At 36.6% G+C, this 16871-nt stretch overlaps 1 protein-coding gene across 1 annotated transcript in view; it reads left to right on the top strand.

Annotated features, from left to right (window-relative positions):
* The window catches only part of LOC107728478 (protein SMG5-like), a 21087-nt gene extending 6776 nt beyond the window's left edge, over positions 1-14311 (top strand). The window contains exons 9-22 of the mRNA XM_016538648.1: positions 787-855; positions 950-1161; positions 2219-2356; positions 2602-3471; positions 4261-4430; positions 4534-4609; positions 4705-4880; positions 6896-7054; positions 9062-9121; positions 9239-9398; positions 10592-10682; positions 10873-10947; positions 11064-11202; positions 13220-14311. Coding sequence (XP_016394134.1) covers positions 787-855; positions 950-1161; positions 2219-2356; positions 2602-3471; positions 4261-4430; positions 4534-4609; positions 4705-4880; positions 6896-7054; positions 9062-9121; positions 9239-9398; positions 10592-10682; positions 10873-10947; positions 11064-11202; positions 13220-13303 — 2479 coding nt within the window. The 3' untranslated portion in view covers positions 13304-14311. The remainder of the gene's footprint in view (positions 1-786; positions 856-949; positions 1162-2218; positions 2357-2601; positions 3472-4260; positions 4431-4533; positions 4610-4704; positions 4881-6895; positions 7055-9061; positions 9122-9238; positions 9399-10591; positions 10683-10872; positions 10948-11063; positions 11203-13219) is intronic.
* The last annotated feature ends 2560 nt before the right edge of the window (positions 14312-16871 follow it).

Below are 16871 nucleotides of genomic sequence, written 5' to 3'. Positions count from 1 at the left end.
TTTTTTTTTTTTTTTTTTTTTTACATTTTAATTAAGTTAAATTATGTATGAAATGACAAGGTTGTTTTTTTGGGGGAACTGAATATCAAACACTCATGGATTGAGCACATTAAGATGAAGTGCATTAAAAGTAAATAGTATAAATGTTATTTCAAGTTAACTATTAATGACTTCTATTTGTATATTAAACCAAAGAAATGTTGCATTTTTATTATTTCAGTTTTTTTATTATTATAAAATGTTTATTAGTGGTGCAGAGACAGGTATCACTACTATTATTGTTCATATTTTAAACCCTTATCCCTATGTATTAAACATCAACACATTACTTGTCCTACTAACATAAATGCAATACCTCACATTCTGCAGCTTTTTCAGGAGATGTGTGCTATTGCTTATCTAATCAACCAGACATGTTTTTTCCTGGTGAACAGTAAAATCCATAGTCTTAATATTAAGCCTCATCTTAACTCATAAACCTGTCCTGTCTGTTTAGTAACCACTGTAATTTGTAACACTTAGGAAATCAAACGTTTTCAAATCTTAAGTCAAGAATTAAGATAGGAAGTTTAATAATGTAGTGTTGTAATACAGCCCCTGATCCGTATCTAGAGACCAGAATATCATAGAGACTGCTTAGTGATGGGATCAGTAAACAGCACCTAACAGTGCAATATAAAGCACTCAGCATTGACCTGGAAACCATACCATAAGGCGTTCTAGCATCATGGTGTGGACTAGCATGGGCAAGTAGCACTCACATTAATTGGGTCATTCTTGCTTCAGGTCAAAAGACATCAAAAGACTGCTGGTGAGCTTCATGTATTTGCAGAGCCTGCTGCAGCCCAAGAACAGGTGAGAGCATCACCTCCTGAAAGCATCATTCCTTACCTGAAAGATGTCATTTGAGAATCAAATCAACTTGACTAATATCCTGTCACCTCTTCAGTCTGATGGAGACGGAGCTGACGTCACTGTGCCAGTCTGTGCTGGAAGACTTTAACCTGGTGCTGTTCTACCTCCCCCTTCCTGCTCACGGCAGCCAGTCAGCCAGCGAGGAGGAGGAAGAGCACGACTCCGTCTGCTCTGTGCTTCCTGACAGCCTCATATTCAAGATGGTGGTGACTTGCCTTATGGTGGTGCACAGTTTGAAGAGAGGGGGTAAGTATGGACCCAAAGAATTGATCACAACATCTGCTGCTCATTTTACGCAATGTCATTATGTCATTAATTATGTCGCATTGCATTTAATAAGCAGACAGGTACTGCTTCACCAGTCTAAAAATAGTGCTGGCTTCAAGCTAATTATTTTTATTTGGAATGGCAGTTGTGTGTCGCTTCAGCCCTATTTTGATTTTGTTACATCAGGCAGCAAGCTCAGTTTCCTGGTAATATTTAGACATTTATGGCGCTTTTCCACTGCATGGTACGGCACGGTACGGTTCACTTTTGGGGGGTTTTCCACTGGGTACATTACCTGGTACCTGGTACTTTTTTTAGTACCACCTCCGGCCAATATCATACTGAGCCGTGCCGAGCCGAGTCGTACCACGCAGTGGAAAAGCGCCATTAGACTGCATCCTGACCAGATACAACACTAATATATATACCTATTTATATTAGATATACTTAATAATAACATGCTTTGGACTAGTGGACAACCACTGTTTTTCAACCATGACGTATATCTTAGTGTTGTTTTAGTGTTATTTATGTACTTTTATAATATTTATTAACATTTTTAATTAGATTTTAGATTTTATGTTTAAATTTGAGTTAAATATTTTGTTGTGTTATGTGCTTTATTTATCTTTTTATTTATGTCAGTTTTAATCATTTTAGTAATTTTTATTTCATTTTTATTTTATTTTATTTTTATTTCAGTTAATTCTCAAGGTGTTTTATCTTAGTATATATTTATTTATTTATGTCGTGTGTGTAAAATAAAATTACTTAATGACAAGTAGATATAAAGTAAAAATTTAAATAACAATTTTAGGTGGAAATATGCAATACTATGCAAAACCTGGAAATATCAGGGTATTTTAAATTGTTTTCCATCCTTGAAAAAGTCAGGATATTAAAAAAATATGTCAAATATCTGTCAATTTAATGCCCGTTTAGGGAACTGTTGGAAGCATTCAAACCACAGGTCTTTTTTTTCTTTTTTCTAAATGAAGTACTAACTCTAATTCAACTAACTGTAATTCAATTCTAGCTTCAAAGCAGTACAGTGCCTCCATCGCTTTCACGTTGGCTCTGTTCTCACATTTGGTCAATCATGTCACCATTCGACTGCAAGCTGAACTGGAGGAGGGAGAGAGTGACGTCCCACCACTGCACACTGATAACACTGGTATGGGTACTTCTGTTTTGCTTCTACGTCATTTTGTTAGAAGTTGTCATATCTGTGAAGAAAATATTTAGTGCTGCCTTAGATTTTCACCGGAATTAGTTTTCCATAATGTTTTTGTTATGAAGCACCTATGATGCCTTATAATGCTTTCTAGTTAGGCAGCTCACTAGGATTTGGAGAAGCTTTAGTTTCTGATTATTTGCCACTTAAAACTAACTATCCCATTGTGATGCATTTGTTCGTAGATGACGCTGATGCCAGAGATCACGGTAGTGCTGCTCTCTCAGAGGAGAGAACCCTGCAGAACGGCTCCCTAGAGGAAGATGATGAAGATGAGGAGAAGGAGAATAAGGAAGATGAGCCTAAGGGGAACGGAAGGACATCAGGTACAAAGAAAAGCCTGGAGAAGAAAAGATCAGCTGAGGAGACACAAAAGCAGAAGCGGAAGTTCTCACGGCTCTCCATGCTTCGCCGCAGACGCTGCGCTCACAAGGAGGACGAGAGCGACCTGAGCGAGGGATTTGAGAGTGACGAAGAAGAGGATGAGGAAGGCGGGGGTCCAGTCGACAGTCTGGGAGCTGCTAGGGTCCAGATGAACTCTTTAGGGAGGGAAGGGCGGAGGGGACCGCTACCAGAGGATGGCAGCTGGGAAAGCGGTTCAGAGGACGAGGGTGGCACGGCTTTTGACGTCGAGACGGACTCTGACATGAACAGTCAGGAATCTCGTTCGGACCTCGAAGACATGGAGGATGCTGAGCAAGCGCCACAACAACAGCAGCAACAACAACAACAACAAGAGGAAAATGAGCAACCGCAACCGTCTAGGGAGGAAAACTCTACACCTCCAGTAACCAACGGCCCCTTAGTGTCTAATGATGCCAGCATCAGCAGCAACCTGCAGGCCATGTCCTCTCAGCTCTTCCAAGCCAAACGCTGCTTTCGACTCGCCCCCACCTTTAGCAATGTACTGCTCCGCCCTGCAGCTCCCACTAACCCCGCCCCAGACTCAAACCCCACCCCAGTGCAAGAAGCCACACCTCTTGCTGAAGAAATATCAAGAAACATGAGTCCAGAGATTGCTAATGGAACCAATGACAATGGTACATTGCTTACAAGTAAGTGATTTTGAGTGTTCTCTAATTAATTTAGATTTTTTTGCACATTATTTCAGTCAATTAAACTACTTTTTATGCTTTACATCACTGTTTAAAAGTTTGGGCCCGGTAAGAAGTCTCTTATGCTCCGATATTGCATTTATTTGATCTAAAATACAGGGGAAAAAACAGTAATACTGTAAAATATTTTTACAGTTTAAAATAACTGTTTTCTATTTTACTGTAAATTCTATTTTAAAATGTAATTTCTTCTTGTGATGCAGAGCTGAATTTTCAACAGCCATTTCTCCAGTTTTCAGTGTCACATGATCCTTCAGAAATCATTCTAATATGCTGATTTGGTGCATGAGAAATTTCTTATTATTTAGATTAATTTAATATATACTATATATTAAGATTTTTTTATTTATTATCAATGTGGGAAACAATTGCACTGGTTTTATGAATAGAAACTATAAAAAAAAAACATTATTTGAAATACAAGTTATATAGAACAATATAAATGAATTTCCTATTACTTTTGTTCAATTTAATGCATCCTTGCTTAATAAAAGAATGAACTGCTTTAAAAAAAAAAAATCTTACTGACCCCAAACCTTTGAACGTAGTGTATAATTTTTAAGAAATGTGAAGTTTAAAACTCTGATGTAACAATTCCTAAAACTTGAAATTACCTAAAACCTTAACATTATACTGTTATACTGCCTTTCAAGCACTGTTATTTCCTTCAGGAAGTGCATATTTTGTCCATACTTATAAAACTAAGAATATCTGATTTGTCATACGCAGATCCTGACTCTGATTCTGAGGGCAGTGTGCACAGCAACCATTCGATCCACACTGAGAAAACCCTTTCTGAGCGACTAGAGATTCTGACCAATCAGGGTCTCATCCAGGTGGTGAAGGTCTTCTTGGATTGGCTGAGGACGAACACTGATATCATCCTCATGTGCGCTCAGGTACATGGGGAATCTAAAATTGTGCATTTTACCAGAGTAAACAGCGTGATCATTTATTTGCTTAGCTACTGTTTTGTATACATGTTGGTCTCTGCCCAAACAGAGTTCTCAGAGCTTGTGGAACAGACTCTCAGTGCTGCTTAATTTGCTTCCTGAGGGCAGCAAGATGTTAGAAACAGGTGAGAGAAATCAGTTTATAAAAACTCATTTATTAATAGATTCAACATTTTGTTTTTAATTAATAACAAGATATTTTTCCCTGGTTATGTTGCAGATTTAGGTCTGAATAAGGATGTAACAGAACTACTGAATGAGTGTGAGCAGCCTGGTTTGGTTCAGACGCTGCTGTTGCCAGAGGATCTGGCCCTCCGCCACCTTCCTGCCCTCAGCGTAGCCCATCGACGCCTGGACTTCACTAGCCAGAGACCCCCTCTTACCCCTCTGGATGAGGTATCCATCACACTTACATCTTATGTGCTCTTAAAGAGTTTGTGTGACATCTGTTTCACTATTTTCCTTTTAAGTCTTTTTAACAATTCAAAAATTGTTCTGAACAACTGATTCAACAATTCGTTTGTGTCATCAAAGATATATATTACAACATACAATACATTTAAATCATATGTTTCTTGTATGACTATCTTTCTTCCTTGTGTTCATTTAGTAAAAACTGTGTGGAAACCAAAACATAACTGATAACTAGGTTTTTACTACATTTTACTTGAATTTGAGTCTTAACTCTAATGAATGGTACTTAAAAAATAGTTTATAATATACACTACTATTCAAAAGTTTGGGGTCAGCAAGATATTTTTGTTATTTGTTTATTTATTTTATTTTTTGTAGCTGAACTGTCCTCAACATTGATGATAATAAGTAATGTTTCTTGAGCATCAAATCAGCATAACTTTCTGAGCGACTAGAGATTCTGACCAATCAGGGTCTCATCCAGGTGGTGAAGGTCTTCTTGGATTGGCTGAGAACGAACACTGATATCATCCTCATGTGCGCTCAGGTACATGGGGAATCTAAAATTGTGCATTTTACCAGAGTAAACAGCGTGATCATTTATTTGCTTAGCTACTGTTTTGTATACATGTTGGTCTCTGCCCAAACAGAGTTCTCAGAGCTTGTGGAACAGACTCTCAGTGCTGCTTAATTTGCTTCCTGAGGGCAGCAAGATGTTAGAAACAGGTGAGAGAAATCAGTTTATAAAAACTCATTTATTAATAGATTCAACATTTTGTTTTTAATTAATAACAAGATATTTTTCCCTGGTTATGTTGCAGATTTAGGTCTGAATAAGGATGTAACAGAACTACTGAATGAGTGTGAGCAGCCTGGTTTGGTTCAGACGCTGCTCTTGCCAGAGGATCTGGCCCTCCGCCACCTTCCTGCCCTCAGCGTAGCCCATCGACGCCTGGACTTCACTAGCCAGAGACCCCCTCTTACCCCTCTGGATGAGGTATCCATCACACTTACATCTTATGTGCTCTTAAAGAGTTTGTGTGACATCTGTTTCACTATTTTCCTTTTAAGTCTTTTTAACAATTCAAAAATTGTTCTGAACAACTGATTCAACAATTCGTTTGTGTCATCAAAGATATATATTACAACATACAATACATTTAAATCATATGTTTCTTGTATGACTATCTTTCTTCCTTGTGTTCATTTAGTAAAAACTGTGTGGAAACCAAAACATAACTGATAACTAGGTTTTTACTACATTTTACTTGAATTTGAGTCTTAACTCTAATGAATGGTACTTAAAAAATAGTTTATAATATACACTACTATTCAAAAGTTTGGGGTCAGCAAGATATTTTTGTTATTTGTTTATTTATTTTATTTTTTGTAGCTGAACTGTCCTCAACATTGATAATAATAAGTAATGTTTCTTGAGCATCAAATCAGCATAAGAATGATTTCTGAAGGATCATGTGACACTAAAGACTGGCGTAATGATGCTGAAAATTCAGTTTTGCCACCATAGAAATAAAATAAATTTTTAAAATATATTTAACTAGAAAACAATTATTTTAAATTGTAATAATATTTTGCAATGTTGCTGTTTTTACTGTATCTTTTATCAAATAAATGCAGCCTCGGTGTGCTAAGACTTCTTCAAAAACATTAAAGTCTTACCGACTCCAATATTTTGAGCGGTAGTGTATATGTTAACCAAAAAAAAAAAAGTTAATATATTATAATAGAATAGAATTTTTTAGTGCTTCCTCAAAGTAGTAAAACAGTTGTAATCCTTACATTTCTTAGGATTCTCTCTTATCCTTACATGACTATCATTATGCACAGTAATGTTTGTTCAGTGAAAATGAAGTACTTGGTTTCAGCTAATTACAATGCAGAGGATTTTATTACATTACATAAGTATAATTAACATTCAGTGTCTTTTGCATTCTCTCATGTTCCTTCTTATGTCTCTTTTTCTCCATGCTGTCCAGTGTGTGGTGCGCGTGTGCTGCATTCGCAGCTTTGGTCACTTCCTCACAAATCTCCAAGGCAACGTGTTGCACTTCAACCCGGAGGCGGGCATCTTCACCAGCATCAGCCAATCAGAGCAGGACAACCTGGTTCAGCAGGCCAAGGCCCAGTTCCGCATGGTAAAAGACGTGAGATTGAATAGTAATGAAAGACAGACATAAAACCAAACTATTAGTGGAACAATAACAGCTCTGTATTGCTTTGCACTCTTGAAACAGTAACTCAGCTGATCTCTTTCGTGTGTTCAGATACATCAGCTCAGTTGGTGATTTCAGTAGCCGTACCACTTAAATCCTTGCAGAAATAGCCACGGAAAGTGCATCTAAATGAAAGGGTCCACACTGTTAAGAAAACGAGGCTTTTTCATAAAACCTCACCACATTTGTGAGCTTCTGCTTGAGAGCCTTATGTTGCCAAGCAACCACGCAGCCCTTACGGGTAGAACAAATGATGGTTGAAGTGCCACCTTGCTGTGCCGGTGAAGAGGCGGCTCTTTCTGGTACAATTTCATTAAAACCTTCAGGGTCTGCGAATGAAATAATGTCTGGCAGTCCATGACAAGCTCATGGAATAAGGCTGCAGTGAAAGGCGCAGGTCTCTCATAAGACGCCACTACAGCAGGAGCACTGCAATCAGCATGAACTTTGTGTCCCTGCTGTTAAATAAGCTCAGTTTGAGAATCCTGCATGATTTTCAGAAGCGCTTTCTGTTGGTTTTAGTCTATCCTACAGATACCCTGATTAGATCTTGTTGCGTGTTTGTAAACAGCAAAACAACATCTTAACACTCCCATCCGGTCGTCTTCTTAATTTCGTAACAATAATCATTGTTACATGTCAGTGTTAGATCTAACCTGAAACCATCTTTTGGCATTCAGGTGAGGGTAGTGGAAGCATGGGAGTTCATACACGTGAATCACGCAGCCTTTAGGCAAAAGTCAGTGTTTTGAATGCAAAAAATGTAACGTTGTGCAGGTCCAAAGATGAACTTGTGGAGGGTTTTAAAATGTTGGATAGCAGTGGTAGGTTATCAGTCCATTTGGGCCTGCATTATTGATCCTGCTTTAGTCATAACAGACATTTTGGTCTGTAAGACGTAATGACTAAAAAGTTCTCCAAACATTTCTGTTTGACGTTATCCTCCTCTGTTGTCCGCCTCTACAGCTATTTGGGGTTGTTAGGATTTTTTGAAAGTCTCTTATGCTTACAGAAGATGCATTTATTTGATCAACCATACAGTAAAAAGTGATATTTTGAAATATTATTACAATTAAAATAACTGTTTTCAATTTGAATATGTTTTCAAATGTAATTTATTCCTGTGGTGCAAAGCTGAATTTTCAGCATCATTACTCCAGTCTTCAGTGTCACATGATCCTTCAGAAATCTTTCTACTAATATGCTGATTTGCTGCTCAAGAAACATTTATTTTTATCAATGTTGTGCTGCTTGATATTTTTGTGGAAACAATGATGCAGTTGTTTCCAGGATTGTTTGTTGAATATAAAGTTCAAAAGAACATCATTTATTTGAAATAGATTTTTTTGTAACAATGTAAAAAAAATTTTATTGTCAGTTTGATCAATTGAATGCATCTTTGATTAATAAAAGCATTAATCTTTTTATAAAACTCTTGTATAGAAAAAAAAAAAAAGCTGGAGCATGGTTAATCTTGTGGTTTACCAGTATGCGAATAAAATTAATTTCTAAAACCATCTTAAAATTGACTGAAGAAGAACGCTTCAGTCCCTACATTTTCCCTCTCTCTCATGTTTTTGCCTTTGAGCGAAATGAATGTGTGAAACAGCAAGGTGCCCTTTTTGTAGTTCTCTTCCCAGAATTGTAAGGTTAAATATATCTGTGGTTTAATCATTAATCTCTTTAAGGGCACTTTAAGGTATTCTTTAAAAAAAAAATGCACAAAACATAGGTGTAAACCAACTGTGGTCTTTTTATATATGTATCTGTCTGTTTACAGTATAGTACTCTTGTGTTTTTCTCTTCCTTATTAAGGGCAAAAATATATTTAGCTGCTTAATCACACCTTGTGTTTACTGAGGGTAAAATCTGAGTCATGTTTTGAGGTTACACAGAGGTTATATTGACCTTGCCTCGACTCGTCCACAGGCGGAGGAGGAAGCTCGCAGAAACCGGCTCATGAGAGATATGGCCCAGCTGCGCCTACAGGTCAGACCAGCTGTTGGGTTTATTTGTAACTTTCATTAATGCACATCTTGCTCACAACGTTTATCCAAATGTCCTCAATTAATGGGCGCAGTAATGAAGCATTTCCTCTGCCTGCAGTTGGAGGTCTCTCAGCTGGAGGGCAGTCTGCAGCAGCCCAAAGCGCAGTCCTCCATGTCTCCTTATCTGGTGCCAGATACCACAGTTCTCTGCCAGCACCTGGGGCTGCTCAGACAGCTGGCTGCCAGCGGCTGCTTCATCGTCATCATCCCTCGCACAGGTCAGCCCGCGTGTCTCCTCCCGTCTCCTAATGAGAGTTTCCACAGTTGTGGGAAATCTGGAAATGGCAGGGGTTTTAAAAATGGTGTTTTTCAAGTCTGGAAATGTCATGCAAGCTTAATTAATTAATTTCTGTAGTGAACACATGTTTATCAGGCTAAACTCTGCTGATCAGCAAGTTATCAGTGTTGTTATTGTTAACTAAAACAATAACTAAAAAAATATATATTTTTGATGATTAAAGCTGAAATTAAATATATTTTAAATTTTGATGAAAAATTTAGACTTGAATAAAAATGATAAATGAATAAGTTTAAAGTACTAGAATTACTAAAATTGTAATAAAAATAAAATAAAGCTATATTGAAATACTAAAAAACGAATAAAAAGAACACCAGCACATAACAAAATTACTGACAATAAATACAAAAATAAATCCAAAATACTAATAAATACTATAATAGTATATAAATAATACTAAAATAACACTGTTAGTTATTGTGTATAAGCTGAAATAAAATATTTGTTTTAATATTTTATGAAAAACTAAAAAATTAGAAATGGGTGCTTATGATGTAGTAAAATGACTGAAATAAAACAAAATAAAAGCTGTGTAGAAATATTAAAAAAACGCATAACAAAATGACTAAAATGAAAATAACTGATAATATGAAAATATAGGCTAATTCAAAATATTAATAAATACTATAATAGCATATAAACAATACTAAAATAACACTGCACAAACTTTTACAAAAGAGTAAAACCTGCAAATCATTCTTTTGAGTCAGTCAAACCGGTTCACGAATCATTCTGAATGTTTCATTAGCATGTCGGTCTGACTCAAAATGATTTTTAGCAATCCTTCTTCACTCTAGAAACTGTGAAGGTCATTCAGCAGTCAAAAAGAGTGAGGGCCCTGTGAATCATCTTGGCATAGATACTTGACATTTGTATGGCAGCCTTCTGACTTAATTTGCCAATATTTTTGATTGGCTAACAGAATGTTTACACTAGATATTTTTAATCGCTGCACTTTAAATGATTTAAGATCTAAACTCTCCAGTTTTTACCTAAGATGTAATGAAAAATATGGACTTTTTGTACAGAACGTGTGCCATGATCGTGTGAATGATCAATCAGTGTGTGTTTGTACAAATTGCTTGACTGAGATTAATTTCTGGTCTCTTGCAGTGATTGATGGTCTGGATTTGCTGAAGAAAGAGAACTCCGGAGCGAGAGATGGAATCAGATTCCTCGAGACAGAGTTCCGGAAGGGGAACAGGTACGTCTTGAGCTCAGCAGTGAGTTTTAGTGATACCGGTATTATAAAACTCTTCCAAACTGTAGACAGCAGACCTGTAGAACAAGACGTCTGATTCTAACACGCATTCGAATTTGAGACGGCACTATTGAGAAAGTCTACGGTTTAATGTTTCACGCTTGAGCTTTTATTCTCACTTATTGTGCAACAGGTACATCCGCTGCCAGAAAGATACAGGAAGAAGCTTTGAGAGGGACAAGTTAAAACGACAGGACATTGAAGCCTGGTAAGCCACATCATCTTCACTTTCTGTTTGAGAGCAGAGTGGCTTTGACTGCAGTCGTGAAGTCCTGTAGGGTTTTCTGCAGACACTGTCTCAACTCTGATTGTTCCTGTTGACAGGCACCTGTATAAGATGGTGGACAGCTGTCGCCAGCTGACGGGATCTCAGAGCAGTGGAGATGAAGACACCGCTGGCATGGTGACCATTCTGACAGGACACTCACTAGAGGAGCTGACTGAAAGATCAGCTTCCATGAAGGTCAGTCGGGCATTAGCAGACTGCAAATAAGATTTTACCATCATAATAGTGTGGTATTGTAGAACCTTATAACATGAGATTATTATTATTTATTTTTTTAGAAATTCACTTGAAATTGATCAAAAGTGACAGCAAAGATCTTTGAAGTTACAAAAGATCTCTATCTCTAAATTCTTTTGAACTTTGTATTCATGAAAGATTCCTGAACCAGTCTATCGGTTTCCACAAAATTATTTCTTAAGCAGCAAATTAGCATTTTATGTTCATGTGACACTGAAGACTGGAGTAATGATGCTGAAAATTCAGCTTTGCATCACAGGAATAAATTACATTTTAAAGTCTGTTCAAATAGAAAACAGTCATTTTAATTTAATTTTTTTTACATTTTAATGCTTTAAAATAGCGGTTTTCTATTTCAAAATACTGTATAATATAATTTATTCCTGTGGTGACAAAGCAGAATTTTCAGCAGTAAACAGCATTCGTTCAAAATGTAAATCTTTAGTATCACTTCACTATCACTTAAGTCTTTACTATCACTTTTTTTTCAATTTAACATATCTTTGCTGAATAAAAGTATTAATTTCTTAAAAAACAAAAAACATACTGATCCCAAACTTTTGAACGGTAGTTTATAAAACGGAGAGTTCCGGTCCTTGATTCTGATTGGTTGAGCCAAGTTTGAAGCTGTTTTAAATTACTCTACAAACATACACCTTTGTTTACATTTGTGTGTTTCTCGGCAACCACTTTGTTGGAACCATAGATATGTATAGATGCCTCATTCGACGGCTCCAGGCACGTAGATGTGGCCGCCATCTTGGAACGGTCAACTTGACGTCATTCACCATACTGTAGGTTCTCACAGAGCCGTTGAGCCGTTCTGTGCAGGATTGTGGCATCTTTCGAATATTCAGTGATTACTATGGTGAATGACGTCAAGTTGACCGTTACAATATGGCGGACGGATTACGTATAGCGGCCCATAGAAACAGTCGCTAATGAGGCATCTACGTATATATATCTATGGTTGGAACCACCACCGTTTCTGAGGAACTATATTGTTTGGCTGAAGAATAATGTTTTTATTAATATCATTACACTTTATTTGCTCTGTTTTATTTTGTGAAACCTTACTACGTATATGGAATAGCCGTTTTACAAAAGCAATAAGCCCCGTGAAGCCATGGTTTACAGTGAATTTATAATAGCTCGCCCCTTAGCTGTTATAAATTCACTGTAAACCACGGCTTATTGCTTTAGTATATTGTTCCTAAAGCTATTTTGAAAAATTCTAAATGCAATGTGGCATGTGTTGCTACTTTTGCTGTAAAATGTAGCTTCTTAATGGAAAAGCGAACCTATATACTCCACCCAGACGCAGCAGAATTTAGATTGTCCAGATGTTTCTGGGTTGGGGTTATTGCAGTGGTGTCTGTTTGTAAGCTGCATTAAAGGGTTAGTTCACCCAAAAATGAAAATTCTGTCATTAATTACTCGCCCTCATGTCGTTTCAAACCCGTAAGACCTTCGTTCATCTTCGGAACACAGATTAAGATATTTTTGATGGAATCTGAGAGCTGTCTGACCCTGCATTGACAGCAACGCAACTGAAATGTTCCCAAGTCCAGAAACGTAGCAAGGAGATCTGTAAAATAATCCATGTGACATCAGTGGTTCATCCGCAATTATACGAAGCTACGTGAATACTTTTTTGTGCGCAAAAGAAAAAAAAAAAACGACTTTATTCAACAACTCATCTCCTCCGCATCACCCTGGTGCCATTTTGGAGAATATCAGCTGGACGTAAACAGCGTATGCTATTCTGTGCATTCAGCTGCGTCACGCGGATATGTTGTTTTCATTCAAATCAAAGCGCAAACAACGTAGGAAACAGATCCGGCGTGGCGCGGCTGACACAGAACAGCATACGTTGTTTTTTCTTTTGCGCACAAAAATAATTTTCATTTTTGGGTGAACTAACCCTTTAACATGGTGTCCATTGCTCTCGCTGCAGGCGGCTGTCCAGGCGGTGGCAGCAGCAGGCATGGAGCTGAAGAACATCACCGACTTCTACCGGCAGTGGAAAGAGATGGGCTGAGAGACGGCGTGGGACGCAGGGGGTCGACTCGGCATTCGGCTGATCGCACACTCACTCCCCCACTCTCTATCTCTCTCTCTCTCGCTCTCTCTCTCCCACTTTACTGCTCTGTCTGTATCTGCGTCTCCAGGGAAAAAAAAAACTCAAAAGATGGAGGGTTGGAAGGAAGGAGGGTGCAGGAAGCGTTCGGAGAAAAGAGAAGTCAGAGGAATGGGAGCTTTAACCTACAACAGCGCATCCTCGACCCCGACACAGGAGGGTTAAAAGAAGCTACGGGGTGAAATCACTCAGTTTAAGAGCCCCTAGTGCGCCATAACCAGGCATATATACTGATGAAATGAGTGTATATGTTTTGAGAGAGAGAAACGAACATTCATGTGCATATACGTCAAAAACAAACCCATACTTGGAAATATATAGAACAATGTTTTTGGATTCTTTTTATTTTCGTCTTCTGGCTACGGTCATGGGGTTGCACTGCCACATGGATGTCTGTGTTTGACCGCGGCGGTGAGCACAGAACAGAAATCATCCCGTCTAGCGTTTACCCTCGACTCCTAGGGTCGCGAAGGATTCAGGGTTTAGGGTGTACACTTCTTTTTGATGATTTGTTCTTTCTAACGTGGCTTCCCCACTATTTTTTTTTTTTTCTTTCTTTTTGCTGTGTAACTTTGTGATTTAATGTATTGTGTTATCTGTGTATGAGCAGGAAGTCTGGCAAATGGTTGCTTTTATTTGATTTTATTTTTGTATGTCGTATTGCCTTTGTATGCTGTGCTGAACACGCAGGAATGAGGATGGGTGTAGAGATCTAAGCTGGCGATCTGACTCCGGTCACACAAGTGTTTCTGCTCTACTCTCAACATGAGAGTACTACTCAGCAAATCTAGTCCCAGTCATTCGCCATCACATTCTCATAGTAATTGTCCCATATTGCACAACGCAAAGGAATCCAATGTACGTGTGAGGCAGTGCATTAAACAATAAAATTATTTCGTTTAAAAAGTCTTTTGTCTCTGTCGTGGTTGTTAAATTCATGTGAATTTGAGTGCCATCAAAAAAAACAAAAAACTTTATTTTATTTTAGCAAATGGTTTGTGAAAGAAGGTTCTTTACCTTCAGAAAATGTTTGAAAGTCCACAAGATTATTATTTTTTTAAATTATCTTCGAAAAAAGTTAAATACTAAATAAAAAAATCAGAGCAAAAAATCATCATCATCAATTCTTGTGATGACAAAAGCTGAATTTTGGGGAAGATACATGATTAATTATTACGTAATATTATTTGAAAATTAATTCACTATATATTATAATGTTGAAAATTTGTAGTGTCAATTTTAATCTAATTCATCCTTGCTGGATATAAGAATTAATTACTTTCAAAACACCTGACCACAAACCAGGTTTAAAAAAAAAAACAATTTAAAAAAATAATTTTTAAAAAAAATTAACTGCCATTAAACATTTACTGAAATAAAAGTTAAAAAAAAAAAATACTTGCCAACATTTCTCCTTTTTATTTCTCCGTTTAAGTATGAAATTATAAAATAAATAAAACTAAAACTTAATGAAAACTGTATAGACATACTTAAAAAAAAAACAAATACTAAAAAAGACAAAAACACAACAAAATTACCAAAACTTTAAAACTGAAATTGAATGAATACAGAAAATATAAAAGATGTAATTCAAAATCCAATAACAGTATATCAATGATACTAAAATACAACTATATAGAAATTAGTATATATTAGTTATTTTCTAGCAATAACCATTAAGTACAATGTAAATGATGTAAACATCAAAATATAATGTAAAAAGCTATAAGCATGGTTACAATGAGTTTGCAGGTCTAATTAACTAAATCTGAATTCATTAGTCCTACTTTATCACTCAGCAGCTGCTAGTTTGGGACTACATTTTTAGTTCCTACTATAAAAAATTAAAAAAAGTGTGTTTCTAGCACGCAAATACGCCATACCCCAGTCCTTCTCTTTCTTACGGGGTCTGTCTCTCAGTATCTAGTTGGTGTAAGTAGGTCTCTGTGTCCTCATTCAACTATATTCAGTGTCTCGTGCCCCAGCCGCGCTGCCTGGGCCCTCTGCCGAGGTCTCACTGTGGCATTATGGCCAGTTCTCTGGCAAAGACCCCAGCGCCAGTGTCACAGAATGCCTGGCTTTGCCCCACTTATAGGGGAGAATGATTTGCAGACCGGTCCAATGACCAAATGTACCCTGGGGTTTCAGTGCGATGGAGGACGGCTGGGAAGATGATACCACAGCTGAAAACTGAACAGGGATGATCACATCATCAGAATCATCAGAGATTACATCAGAGTTTACAGTCAACATACTTTACATACTTGTGGGAATACAGCTTAATTCATCAGAATCAATACAAATGGTCTATACTATATTTGTTTTATTTTAGTTCATTATTTGTCTGACCTTAAATATCATTTTTAATTATTATTATTTATTTATTTTTATTAAATAGCAATAATTATAATAATTCTTGTACCTAAACAACGTGTCTTTCACCTTAAATATAATTTTTAAATACATAATTATTATCATTTAATAATAATAATGATAATAATAATAATTTATGGTGCTTTATTTCTTGTACCTAAACAAAAATTTAGTTTTATAGATAATTTTCAAGAACATAAAATATTAGGCTGTATGACTACAATATAAATTATCCCATCCCAAAGTATTTTAAATCCATTCATCATTGAGTTTCTTTTTGTTTAATATTTGCACATATATTTTTGTGTAATTGTTTTATTTCCCCCTTCTTTTCATAAATTGTATCTCACTCTTTACCGCATTATGTATTATTTATTGTAGTATTTAAAGTACTATATGTTTTGGGGGGAAATGCCCTCGACAGTCATGCTAATAAATCTTCGTCTTAGCCAGTAGATGGGCGCCTTTTATCTTATTAGCGAGTCATAGAATGCTGACTCAACTGATTCTTTAAAAACAGCGAATCGTTCACGACGGTGAACGAAATGCTTCGTTCATTCAAAAACACCAAACGGAAACGTGACAAATAATTATCATTACTAATATTTTAACAAGACTAACTAAATATGATATATGCCCGTCAAAAATAAATAAATAAATACGGTGCTTGCCGTTTAGCGGAATTCTTTTAGCGGAAGAATAGCACTTAATGAAATACCCGAATAAAATATTATTGCAATGAAAAATTTACCTTTTTATGGAAGCCCGTTTCCGCCACTGAATAAAAAAATAAATAAAAGGTAATTGCGACTTTTTATCTCACAATTCTGACTTTGTTTCACAGAATTGTGAGATATAAACTCGCAATTGCGAGTTATAAAGAGAATTGCGAGATATAAAGTCAGAATTCTGACTTTTTTTCACAGAATTGTGAGATATAAACTCGCAATTGCGAGTTAAAGTCCAATTTTGATGGGGGAGAAAAGACTGATATGTTCACAGAATTGCGAGTTTATATCTCACAATTCTGAGAAAACAAGTCAGAATTACGAGATATAAACTCGCAATTGCGAGAAAAAAAGTCAGAATTGTGAGT

This window comes from Sinocyclocheilus rhinocerous, unplaced genomic scaffold, assembly GCF_001515625.1.
Source record: "Sinocyclocheilus rhinocerous isolate Xijiao unplaced genomic scaffold, SAMN03320098_v1.1 scaffold66, whole genome shotgun sequence".
Taxonomy (NCBI): Eukaryota; Metazoa; Chordata; class Actinopteri; order Cypriniformes; family Cyprinidae; genus Sinocyclocheilus; species Sinocyclocheilus rhinocerous.
The sequence above is the reverse complement of the archived record's forward strand: the minus strand, read 5'-3'. Positions and strand labels throughout refer to the sequence as shown.